At 31.1% G+C, this 14250-nt stretch overlaps 1 protein-coding gene across 1 annotated transcript; it reads left to right on the forward strand.

Annotated features, from left to right (window-relative positions):
- The first annotated feature begins 13323 nt into the window (after positions 1 to 13323).
- LOC110422583 (Calcium-binding EF-hand family protein) lies at positions 13324 to 14174 on the forward strand. Its single transcript, XM_021436561.2, has one exon. It carries the CDS (start codon positions 13469 to 13471, stop codon positions 13976 to 13978), a length of 510 nt encoding a protein of 169 aa, XP_021292236.1. The 5' UTR covers positions 13324 to 13468; the 3' UTR covers positions 13979 to 14174.
- The last annotated feature ends 76 nt before the right edge of the window (positions 14175 to 14250 follow it).

Genomic DNA, 14250 nt, shown 5'->3' on the forward strand with positions numbered 1-14250 from the left:
TTAAAAGTAGATCATGATTTGAATTCTTTTTAAGACTCTTCTTCTAATCCTAAAGAAACAATTTCCATTGAAAGCTGCGTACATATATATCAACAGCTACTCTCTATGGCTTCACTTGACTATATAGTTGTATGGCTGTGGCTTTTGTGCCATTACTAGATGGCTGCTATTGTGGCTTACACATTATGCCGTTCCAAGCATGGAAGTGCCCAGGGTTGTTCCAAGTACGGAAGTGCTCAGGGGTGTTCTAAGTGCGGAAATGCCCAAGGCCATTCTAAGCACGAAAATGCCCAAAAACGTTCCTCAAGTACGTAACGCATAATGACAACAAATAATAATAATAATAATAGTAATAAGTACATAAATTTACGAGCTCTTCTTTATTCTTTAAAACAAATCTGTATATATATATATATATATATATATATGCGTTGTCTTGCTTATTCTATGTACACCTTCTTATTTTATGTATAAAACTTCTTATAAGAATTTTTATGCAAGGGGTAAAATGTAAATGCCTAATTTTGACTAACTATTATTTTTTGAAATATTGTGTTATAAAAACACTACACCAAGGGCGTTCCAAGCACAAAAGTGCCTAATAGTGTTTTAAGCGTAAAAGTGCCCAAAGTCATTCCAAGAGCAAAAGCGCCGTGAGTCATTTTAAGTGTGGAAGCGCCTAAGGTCCTTCGAAGCATGGAAGTGCCTAAGAACAAGTATGGAACAACTATTTATATGGAGAAGTGAAAGTAATTCAAAACGAGTGGCAAGTTTTATGAGTTATCTTCACATTTAGGATATTCTAAAAAGCTTGGCTTGATGGCTCAGATACAGAGGTAGTTAAGAAAATTTCTCTTAACCTTTTCTTGAAGTACACTTGCTTTACCTAAAATCCTACATTCCTTAATGTGCTCTTCCATTACTAGCACATTCTCCCATGGTTAAACTTAATATCTAATAAGCCATTTTTTAATGCACTGTCTCACAACAGGCACATTCTACCATGATTAAGCATGTTCTCCTAACTTTTCCTAAAAAAGCACCCCTATCTAATATAAATATGGGAGTCTGGAAAGAGAAGACAATAAGGAGAACTTAGCACAAACTTTGTCAAAACTATCCTAAAAACACTTTTAAAACGCTTCTAAATTCTCTCTCTACTCAGCCCTTTCCATCCATTATGTTCCGTTGCTTTCCCCACCTTTTTTCTTATTCTTGATTGCTTGCCACCAAAACATGTACACATCAACAACTGCTTCAGTTTTCTTCTCTGCTACTTCTAACACATTTTGTTTCACTTATTGCAACACGTCTTTTTTTCTCATTAGAAAAACCCTTACACTTGATATGTTAGAAACGGTGCCATTGCTACCGCACTCAAGATTTCAAGCACTGCTCTAGTTTTTCTCTTTGCTATTTCTAATGCATTTCGCTTCACTAATTACAATACATCCTCTTTCCTCACCAAAAGAACCCTTACACTTGACATGTTAGAAACAATGCCACTGTGTCGCACTCAAGATTCTCACTTCCATAAGTGTTTCAAGGTCTCCTTGTACCGACCCAACCATTGCTCAAGTGGCTTATAGTCACCACCTTCACTTGAGATTTCCACCATTGTTCTTGTTTATTATTCAACTTGTTGCATGTTATTTTCCTATTTTCGAGTTTTTGAGTTGTTAAGTCCTTCTACTACTGCATCTAAGTTGTTTACATATTAAGCTTTTCTTATGTTGTGATTTTGCTTAGTAACTTTGCTTTTGTATGTTAACTGGCCCATTTCATTATATATATGAAGTTCAAGTTAGCTTTTTGTTATTATTGAATTTATTTCTGCTTAGAGTTAATTCAATTTTGATTTTAAAGATTTTTAGATAATTATCTAAATAAAATTTTGACTTTGAATTTGTAGCACTAATTTCCTGCTTTCAATTGTTTTCTTTTACTAAAACTATGGATTTAAATAGATTTTCATTAAACATTGAAATTTAAAAAAAATATAGCCGATTCAATTCTTGTTGATTTATATGTTTTAAGGCATTTCTAAGGTCTATTGGTACTTCAGACTTTTAATTCACTAATCTAGTTGGCATTAAGATAGCCTTGGATTTGTTTTCCTTATCAAAGTGGCTTGGCAATAAATCTTTTATATTTGAATCAGATTTAAAGGTGGCATTGATGTGGGGTGTTAAACGCAAGATAAGAGTCCTTAGAGTTATGTGGGTGTTAATGGAATTGGCCTTACTGAAAGAAATGTTGTTATTTAGGTCTACTTTTGGAATATTATTAAATAAATGAAGCATTTAGTAAGATCATCAGCACAAATGCTAGTGGAAGGTTTGCTCTGGTTAATAACCAACTTTGAATGTCTTCATAAGTAGGTTTTCTTTTTCGCTTGTTGATGGCAACCTAGTTTTTGGGTTAACGGTGTCATTTTTGTCAATGTCTTATCAAAGTAAGTGCTTTATCATGGCAACTCTCAAATGATGATTTAATAGGAAAGTCCAACAAGGGTCATATGGGTTGAACAAAATAACTAGAGAGATCAAAATGACTTGTCAATTCTTAACTCAAAGCTACTTTTACCAATCAAATAATAATAAAGATAATAATAGTAGTATAACAAATGGATGAAAGTATTTCCTTGCTCCTTTCACCATTGGTCACCATTTATTTGATTACTTAGTAATATCTTAACCTTAATGGATTTTTAATGCCATGGCCATTTCCACTCTAACTAAGTTTTTCTTACCTTCATGTTTGGTTTAGTTTGAATAGATTATGTGCTTTCATCCTTTCTCATTTCTTTCATCTTGCAATACAACTAGTTATGAAGATTCTTGTTGATTGCTATTTTATTAAATTTCTTTCATTGATGCTGATTACTCCTAGAAATGTATTGTTACTCGTTGACTTTATAACAATTCTGTAAAAATATTATGAATAAGTTCTAGTTTTATGTTTCATGTTATTTAAGAACCTATTTTAGGACCTATTGCCATCAATATGTGAAAACCAATGTTCCCAAAATATTTGGCATCTTTAATTTTTATTGATGACTATGGATTGTTGGCCTTTAAATGTTTGGCTACTTCCTTATAACATAGAACTATCGTGTATTTTGCTTTGTAGTTTTGAGGTCAATCAGACTTCTTAGATGCATCTGTTAAAGACTAAAGCTCAGAAAATACGAAGTTGTTCTACCATTTGTTATAGTTATGAGCAAGAGTTGTAGACATAATATTTCTATGTAATAGTTTAGATTTTCTTAGCTAGTAAGAACTAATTTTAATCATGACATCAAAGTGATTTTCACAAGCTAGTTGTTTTTACCATGAACTTTTAAGCTCTTATAAAAGATTTTTTTTTTTTGGTATATGGATTTCGGGTTTTTAAAAACATAAAGTTACAGTTACTCTTTATTGATAGGCACATGGCTTATTGTAAGATAGAATTAATGAAGGTACTAAACTTTTGAATGAATGGAGTATGCAGTTATTAAAATCCCTTGCAACTGCTGTAGCAATTTTCTTGGTGTTTTGCATTACTAATATCCTTTTAGATATATGTTGTTAGCATTACAGATTATGCAAAAAATGGTTGTAGCACCTCCAATAATTTGCTTGACCTTTTTAATTTTACCATTCTATTACTATTTACCAAACTGTCAAGGGTACCTTTATGGAGTTGTCTTGCTATTCCCACTTGCTTAGTTATATTCAATTTTTTTGCTTGAAAGTTGTTAATCTGTTTGTTTTCAGGTTTATGGTAGGGAAGACTTATTAAAAGATTTGCAGTTCGCTCGTCATACCAATCTTGGTTGCCCTGTAATATGTTTATCTTTCAGATTTTATTTTCAAGCTCATGATGTAAGAATGTATCCTTAACCTATTAGCTATTTACCTTGGTATAACAAAACTTTGTACTATTCTTACCTTAGTGACCTCTCAATCCATGTTTATTTTCTTGTACCTAAGTGTATGACTTCATTTCTTGACATGATGCAGAGTCTATTTCATTAGTTTCATCTTTTTCAATTGTCGACCATGTCTCATTTATCAAATCCATAAATACAGCAACATGACAGGAGTCCGTTTTTATATTTTGGTTTCTTTCAATTGTTGGCCATGTCTTATTTATCAACTCCTTAAATACAATAATTTAAAACTCTCTTTCATTTATCAAATCCATTAATACAACAATTCAAACCTCATACATTAAGTTAGAGATAAAGCCAATTTCTAAATCCATAAATGCAACAATTCAAACCTCATACTTTAAGCTAGAGATAAAGCCAATTTTTAAATCTATAAATGCAACAATTTTTTCTACATAGGTAAAGCCAACCCAGTAGTGGAAGAGAGTTCCATCCATTTAGCATCTTCTAAGGTTTATGGTGAATTGAACTCAAACAGTAAAACCTTGTAGCGCACTAACTTTTTCATAAACATGCAAATCATAAACTTGCAAAACTAAATTTATGTCAACCTTACTCAACTTTGTCTTAATGGTAAGTACATTTTGGGTTTTTAAATTCTAACTTCAAGTTGCACCATTTTCAATCTAGTCTCTTTTTCTTTCAAGAAGACGTGGCATCTACTCAAATTAAAAGGAGATTAACTTAGAATTCTTCATCAAGGAGTCAATTTCTTTACCTTGTAGAACTAAGATTATTCTAGTACATCCACTATATGTGGTTGAATAGCCATCAAAATACAAATTTCATTCCTTTTCTTTTGTGTCCAAAAAACATATCTATTCATGAATTATCTTAAAATAGAATTAGGTATAAATTTCTTGAATTTAGATGGAAAGTGCACAGATCAATTTGAAAGAGTCTAAGACTTGATAGCTTTAAGTTGAACAATAGATATATCAAATTCTCTAAGTAAAAAGAGTCACTGTGTTATTTTTCTTGACAGAATTATCTTGGAGAATAAGAACTTGATGGGATTTAACTTGGTCATTACTACGAGGTTGTGCGCTAAAAAGTAATGTCAAAGCTTTTGAGTCATAGATTCCAAAATAAGACAATACTTCAATATTGACAAATAATTAAACTCACTTACATGCATGCATCGACTAAAGTAGTATATAAGTCGTTCTTGCCCATCCATTTTTTGTACAATTATAACACTTATTGTGTGCAAAGTTAAAGTAAGATACAACATCATTGACTCTTTTTTGCTCTTGTGATCATCATTGTTAAAGAAGTTAAAATTTTCTTTATACTCTCAAATGCTTACTGTTCACCTTATGTGAATAGAAGTCTTTTCTTAAGTAGGATTTGGAAAAGCATAATGATTTTCTCCAAAGTTGAAATAAACCACTTAATATAACAAACTTTTTCTAACAAGCTTTTGAGCTGCTTTTAATTCATTAGAAGTGATATAGATTGGAAACTTTTATCTTCTTAAGATTAACAATTATGCCTTTTTCATAAACCCCAACACAAGAACTCCCCAACAGTTACTCCATAAGCACTTTTCAAAGGATTCATGTGAATCTTGTACCTTTTACATTACTCAAATACTCTTTTCAAGTTCCCAAGATGATTAGAAGCTTTCCTAAATGTCACTGTTATATCACTTACATAGTTTTCCATGTAGTCATGCATCATCTCATGAAAGATTCTTATCATAATACGTCAATAAGTGACAATTGTATTTTTTAATCCAAATGGCATGATAGTATATTGAAAATTACTAAATGGAATTTTGAAAGTTGTCTTCTCCATATCACTTAGTGCTATCTTTATTTGGTTATATCCATTGAACCTATCCGCTAACAAGAGCATCTCATGGCTGATTGTAGTGTCAACTAAGGTTTCAATATTTTGAAGAGAAAAGTCATTTTTTGGGCATGCAATATTTAAATCTCTAAATACTTGAATTGTTCCATTTTTATTTTTCACGAAGACCAAATTTACTAGCCAAGTTGGATGGTGTATCAACTTAATGAGCCCAACCTTGAAGAGTTTATTAATTTTTGTTGTTTGGCTATCTATCTCATGGCGAAATACTAGGGTATGTTGCTTGATTGGTTCATTTTTAAAAGAGATGTTTAACTAATAAGTGACAAGGTTTTCCTCTAGCTAGGCAATCTGCTTATAAGTCCAAGTGAACACATTTTGGAATTTTCTCAAGAGCTGAACTAGTGTAATTCTTTGCTTACTTGATAAAATCTTGCTTATGAAGCATGGCTTAACAGTTTTTCTTTCCTCATCCGTATTTACCTCTTCTATCTCATCACTTATCACCATGTAACTTGTTTGACCCTTAGGTTGTTCCACTACTAGTAACACTCTTGCACTTTTCCTTTATTTACTTCCACTAAAAAGTAAAATGGTAGCATATCTAGTGCTTCCCCTAGAACAGGGTCAAGAGAAGATGTTTTCTCAGACTTAGCACCTCATCACAAGCAATAAACTATTCTCCCATTTTCACATGTGTAAGACCTATTCCATTAGATGGTCATCTTTTAGCATTTACTTCCTTATTTCCAACATTTCCACATCTTCTCTTCCCATCTCACATCTTTTTTTTGTTTTTATTTTCTAAACAGTCCTTTTATCACAAAAGTGAATAACTTGTAAGTTTAGTGATGGTTGATTTATCATATTCTACTAAATTTTCAAAGAAAAAGCCTCAGTATAACTCACCATATGTTGCTCAAATGGCATCTTAGTGGTTAGAATAAAATTTCTTTCCCTTTTCTAGTCACTTTTATTACATTGATGGCACAAAGAAGGAATGGTATTGTGCATATATAAGAACTTTATTCTTATGTTTTGCATATATAGGAACTTTCTTCTTATGAGGACATGATAAACCACATTGGTATCGACAACATAAAAGGAAGTTTGATCTTGATTTGACAAAATTTTGACATTCACCATCGCTTGTCTCGTATTCATAATATACTTATAATCAAGTAAGTGGTGGTCATAAGACAACATAGAGTTTTCAAACTATGTTCATTGCTTTCAAGGAGGACAAGGGTATGAAATACATTGAAGACCCATCATCAATGAATGTTATCTTGATAATACTTTTAGCTAATGCTTTCCACATAGAAAAGGCTTGTTATGATTGGATGTGGTGCACTTATCCACTTTTGTGAACACTATAGCCTTGTCATATTTGCTAGTCATCTTTCCCATAAGTCGCCTTGATAAGTTAAATTCCCCATGCTACTCTTTAACTATCTTTACTAGTGATATAGCTATTTCCTTTCTTGGCTCTTCAAAAAACTCAAGTTGATTAAGGAAATTCTTGAAATTAGACATCTTTATAAGTGAACTTGCGATGGAAGAAAATACCATAGCAACTGCTTATATGTCCTCCACCTAGATGTTTGAAGGAGATGGGTCCTTATTATGAGCATGAGCAATTGCATTCACGTGATCTTGATGATTTGGATAGTGGGAAATGTTGTTATGGACCTGTTATTTTTATCAATATTTCCTTACTTGTACCTTTTGGTGGAATATTCTATAAAGGTTTCCACACTCAACAAGTATATGACCAATAATTTTGTGATAGCCATAATACTTTTGGTTAAACTTCTCTTTTGTTGTTGGTGGTCACTAAACTTAAGGCTGAATAATGGTTCAATTGGTCAGTTTTGGTTGCGAAGGAAATCATAACTGACTAGATAGAACATGGTGGTGAAACCAACCACCCCCAATCAAAATTGGTAAGGAACCAAATAGAACGTGACTGAGTATGATCAATCTATTATGGGCTTTAGACTTTGGCTTTGAATTTTCATTTTATTAACCAAGAATTTTTTAGCAAACGCTAAACAAGTGTTTTGATGTTAATTAATATGTTTCTATGCTAATATAAAGGATGTAATACAATGGATGGAATATAGGAAAAAGTTGGCTTGCTTTATTACTTCCTTTGTTCGTCCCTGTTATTGTGTTTGTAAACAAAGTCTGCTAACCAATGGACTCATCTTTATCATGCCTTAGATTAACAACAAAATCACCCTTTAAGAATTTGAACAAGGAATGAACTTATACAAGCTCAACCCATGTTAGTGACAACCCTTGATTATCTTTAATAAGATGAAGGTGATTTAAAAAAATGTGTCAGTCACAGCCTTTGACTATCTTCAACAAATTTGAACAAAACGATAAAGGTTAGAAAATAGAAAACTTTAATAAGATCAATCACAATTATATTACAACATTACCCAATACTATAAACAAAAAAATAGTGGTTGATTATTTAGTTAGTGTTGAGGGGAAAGGTTCCTAATTGACAATTAAGTTAAGCAACTGTAAAAGGTGATGCCTTCAATCGACTCTTTAACTAAAGTAGATCAATTGACCCATTGTTGACCTAAAATTGGCCTCAATTGGTTGGGCAATTTAAACCATGTGTTGCTTAGTCCTAGCTAGATATAAGGTTAGTTCACCTATTCATTTTTAATTAATTCTTGGATAATTGTTCTTACTCTGTCCAATGGTAGTGGGAATGGTGGGAAAGAAACATTCTCCTCATCTTGTCTCTTCTTTGGGCTGTTTTGCCTAAGATGTAGATTAAATTGAGAAAGGCATTTTTTTCCCTATCATTCTTCCTTGGATTGAATTCATTATGAGAGTACTCATTCTACTAAAACAACTAGCTCCCATTTGTTATTCTCCTCATCTTGTCTATTCCTTGGGTTGGTGTTTCACTCAACTTCAACCAACATAGTAAAGGTTAGAAAAGGCAAGTTCTCCAAGTGCACCATATATTTATCGAACATTACTTGGATGCAAATTTTGAGTAGTTCTTTGCCATCATGGGAATCTTGTATGTCCAACACCTCTTCTCTAAAGTGTTGGATGTGCTACATGGTATCATCATTCAACTTCTAATGGTTTCTTCCCAAGTCAACTAAGGTGACTATCTCTTAGGTGGAAAAGAACTATTTTTTTAAACATCTTACACATTGACTCCAAGATTCCATAGAACAAAGGGTGAGATTTACATACCACGTATAAGTTTTTTCTATTAAAAAAGTAGAGAATCTTTCAACTTCAAGTCATCATCTAATCTTTCTATTCCTAGAGTTTCTACAAACTTTATAATGCTCTCGTGCATCTCTAGACTTATTGTTGAATTGCTTGAACTTGGAATTGGTGTATCCCTAAGGTATGGTTTGGTAGGTACACTAGTTGGATAAGGCAACTTGAGGTCAAACATCAAAACATTTAGACTGTTATTTTTTTTTTTATCAAGTAGCTTTTAAAGCTCTTCTTTTGTCATAAAGCTAAGAGATCAAAACATCAAAACATCAAAACACAAGATAAGAGATCGTCTTTATCATTCGCTTGCTGTCTTTCAGTAATTGTATCCTTTCTTGATAAGCCTAAAGCATTTTTATAATGTCTCAGACAAAGGTAGGATCATGTGTATCTTAAATGTTAGTGAAATTATCTATTTGTTCTAGTGGTACAAAATTTCTGTTGAGCTTTTTACTTAATGCAAGCACTCCTCCTAGTGGAGTTGTCAAAATATAAATAGGTCTTTTCTAATAAGGAAAGAGTTTGTGTTGCAACAAAAAAATGATGTGCTGGAGGCAATTTAGAGGATGATTGGAGTCATTTTTGTAGCAGGTGATGATGATAAATTTTAAAAAAAAAAAAAAAAGTAAGGTATTAAAGCAAGATGGAGAGTCAGGTCAAAAAAGCTTATTTAAAGAGAGAGTATTTAGAAAAGCTAAGAAAGAAAATTTGTTGAGTTTCAAGTGTCGTTGATGAATTATTAGAGTTTTAACTAGAAATCATGAAGGAGCGATTACTCGAAAGTAATATGCATATAATGGAAAATGGTTATTTAATGCATATGTCTGCAATGAGAATAACACGTTACCCCATTCTGAGTAAGGTAACAGATTTTCTAAATATTCATGCTACTAAAGAGATAGTTTATGAAATTGAGAAGTATGTTGCTTGTTTTTTAAGAAATGAATCATGAGAAAAATGAAAGGAAAATTACATTAAATTTTTTTTAATTATTTTATATTTAAATATCAAGTGCAACTTTTTAAAATATAAACTAATTTACAAACCTCACCACTGATCTCTAATCACCTTCATTAATGTCCAAGACAACCTAACTGCTCTGTTTATTTGATCGATTATAAAATATCAAAAAATTAGTTTGATAATAACTAAAGTCAAACATCTGATCCACTAACAAGCGTTAAAAGAGCAAACCCTTATTTTAACGTGAGGTGTAGGTGGCACTTTCAAAGCAAAAGCTGATAGTGATAAAAACCAAGTGGTCCCCGCAGCAGCAGCCGAATTTCAATTTCTTACTTTAAACGTAAAGAAAATCAATTGATATGGGGAGCAGTGAGCAGTACGGAAGCATTGCCCTTTTGGCCTTTTTTTGCAGTGTAAAAGGCGCGTCCAACCCGCGTCCAGACAAAGACAAGTCTTACGCGCCTGCCTTTGGATCATTACGCGGCTTGCCACAGCACAGCTTTCCGCGTTCTTCTTATTTTTTTATATATCTTTTTAGCTTAATTAATTACATTTTATTAATTAAAAAGCAAAAATTAAAAGATAATTACTAGACATGGTGCCATAATTGCATGCCCTGTGTCCTCCTCCCATACTTCCTTTTGCCTTTTTCCTCTCCTCTTTCTTATCTTCTTTTTAATTTTTTTATTTAAAAAAATAAAAAAATAAAAAATCATGCATCAATATCAAATGTTTAAATATTTTTTAATTTTAAATATTTTTATTTCATCATAATAAAATAAGGTAAATATTTAAAAAGAAGTTAAATTTTCAAAAAGGAAATAAAGTATGATGTCAAAGTCTTTAGTGGTTAATTAAACAACCAGGAACCCTTAATAAATTAGGTCATAAAGCATTCAAATTAGCAATAAACTTTGGTTTAAAAAAAACCTTCTAAATTTTATTATTCTTGTAATAATTAATATAGTTCAAGCAGGAGTTGCACTTGCAATCAAAATTAATTTATGTATGGTAAGATTTCATAGAGTTTGTAATGCAAAGGCCTTTATATTTTTTCGGACTATGTATAAATCTTTTTTGAGGTATTTGATGATGTATGATTTTAATTACCTTGAACTTTTATTTCGTTCAATTAAATTAATTAATTATTAATTTTGTTAAGTATTTTAAAAGCAACCACTACAAAATATTCTATATTCTTTAATAACTCGTGTGTATAATTTAAAGTTAAATTTAATTAAAAAAGTATCTAATAAAATCTATTAAAGTAAGGCCTTTTAAATTAAATTAATTAACTTATTCTCTTTTTTGAATGATAAGTTTTGTGTTCATGTAAGATATTATATGTTCTATTTTTTTTATCAAGGACATATTCAAGAAAAAAGATTCGATTTCAACTCTCTGAGAGATGATATTAACATTTATTTGAGGAAATTCCTATCACTACGTGTATTATCTTTTTAAACTCGCGTGGAATTTTAACAACTATTTTGAATGTATTAAGTATAATAATCTCAAAATTTATTAGTTACAAAGCCAAATTTCAGAGATGATATTATATGTGGCTAAAATTGACATTTAAGTTAATGATTAATTGATGCCAAACCTTTTATTTGAGTTTTTAAAAAAAAAGAAAAGAAAATTGTTCAATGCTATAAAATACCTAAAACATTACAGTTCATTAAAAAAAAAAAAAAAGAGGTACATGAAACTGTCATAGGCTTTTGCTATCAGTCACCATTAATTTATAGATTTTAAAAATATATTAATCGATGGAATTTGATTGACAACTATTACATTCATTTAAGGGAGAAGGATATGTTCAAATTAAATTTTTTTTATAAATCATCTTTAAAATTACTTTTTAAAAACTTTGGGCACAGTAGTTTTCAATTATATTTATTAAAATTTAATTTAAGCTAATTTATAAAATAATTAAGGTCAAAATTTTAAAAAATTTGACTAAATAAAGTCAAACTAAGATAATATTTATGAGATAGAAGGAGTCTTAGATCTAAGATTTTATTTTTGCTTTTTAAGAAAAATTGTATTGTTCCACTTTTTAATAATGTTCATTATTTTACTTTATTATTTTTATATTTTTCAATTATGCATCGTTAAATGTTATTTATGACATAAACACGTAAAAAGAAAAAAAATAAAATCTTTTTTCCAATTTATGATATAAACGTGTAATGTTTTTAATAATTAATGCAATAAATGTGTAAATCTTTTTAATAATTTTCACCTCTATATACCAAACATAAATAAAAAAAATTGTACATTCTTTTTCTTCCATTTTCCTTTGATCATCTTTTCCTTCTCTTTGTTTTCCTTCTACCTAATATAATATGTTAGATACAAATCTATACTCAAGTGAGTCCCTTTGATGACACTTAGCCTGTGTTTTCTTTTTTGTTGTAAAATAAGAGAGGAAGAATGTTACTATCTTTTTAAGAGGATTTTGATGCAAGGTTTGTATTCTGGCTCCTTTTTGAACTTTTATGTGTATAAAGAAAAAGAAAAAAAAGGAATGAAGGACAGCGAGGGAATGAAGAAAAGTATAATATTCAAAAAAAATTTTAAATTATTTTAAAAGTATTTTATTTGTTTTAATTATGTTAAATTAAATTTTTATATTTTTATTTTAAATCAAATAAATTTTATATCTAATGATTAACTAATTGATGTTAATTAAAATACTACTTTTCATTATATGTCAATTTGACAGATAAAAAATATTACATAATTATGTTATTATATCACATTATTATGTCACGTCATTATTCATTATAACATATCAATATTATATGAAATAGAATGATAAGTAATATTTTCATTAATAACAATTAATCAATTATGAATTATAAAAATTTATTTGATTCAAAATAAAAATATAAAAATTTAATTAAATATAATAATAATAAAAAAATTAAAAAAATTTAAAATTTTTTAAAATATTATGTTGTAAAGGAAGAGGTAAAATGTATAGTTGGAAAAGTATGTGAGTTTAGACTTTGAGCTATTGCCATTCAAAGTTGTGAAAAATAGAAGTGCCCATTTAAAATTGATATTTCAATGAAAATAAATACAAAAAACATATTTTTATTTTAAGATTAAAAGATGTTTATTTGGTTATGGAAAAGTAATAATATAATAGACCTTTATGGCTGAGCAGAGTAAAAGTAATATTTTTCCAACAAGAAAAAATGGAAATTGTAAATGGTAATAGTGAATATTTAAAATGAATATAGTAATATATTTTATGTTTTAGACTAAGGGAGAAAAAAGTCGTCCACATGGGGAACAGTACCGTGCTCTATTTAATTGCTTCTCCGTTTTCCCTCCTCCCCACACCCTCCCATTTGGCTCCACCGCCCGAATGCCCCCTTCTCAATTTAGAAACCATAACCATTCCCGCACCCTCAAAATTCCGTAATATCCTCTCCCCTACGCTGCCCCCCCGTTTCCCTCTCTTAAACCATGTCGATGACAACCCCATCTCCGCAACCAAACACCTCCTCCGTCTACCTGGAAAACATGGACGAACTCCAAAAAGTGTTCAACCAATTCGACGCCAACAAGGACGGTAAGATCTCCGTATCGGAGCTTGGCGATGTCTTGAAAGCAATGGGGTCCTCTTACACAAAGGAGGAACTGGAACGTGTCATGGAAGACATTGACACCGACAAAGACGGCTTCATCAACCTGTCCGAGTTCTCCGCTCTCTGCCGCTCTTCTTCGGACGCTGTCTCCGCCGCCTCGGAGCTACGCGACGCCTTCGATTTGTACGATCAGGACAAGAACGGCCTGATTTCGGCAAATGAGTTGCATCTGGTTTTGAATCGGTTGGGGATGAATTGCTCGGTCGATGACTGTGTTAGGATGATCACGTCCGTTGATTCCGACGGTGATGGGAATGTTAATTTTGAGGAGTTTGAGAAAATGATGAGTGCTTCGGCTCCTAGAATCGACAACGGATCTAAGCCGTAGGATTTGAAAGTTGTCGACGGCGATTGCTTGATTCAGACGAAGCGAATCAATATCAAAGGTAAGCTTTAGTGTTTTCTTAGGCTGTTTTCATAAATAATTCCTCATCATATGGAGTTTTCCATACGTGTTGGATTCTCAACTTCAGTCAATGAAATGAAGATTGAATGGTTACAACTACCGAGGCTGTTTTTATAAATTTGTATCTGTCTCTATGCCTGACCAGTTTCTTTTTCCCGCATTTCAAATGAAAATTCCCATGATTTCTTTCTCGG

Source organism: Theobroma umbraticum, unplaced genomic scaffold, assembly GCF_002168275.2.
Source record: "Theobroma umbraticum cultivar Fairchild unplaced genomic scaffold, ASM216827v3 scaffold_146.0, whole genome shotgun sequence".
Taxonomy (NCBI): Eukaryota; Viridiplantae; Streptophyta; class Magnoliopsida; order Malvales; family Malvaceae; genus Theobroma; species Theobroma umbraticum.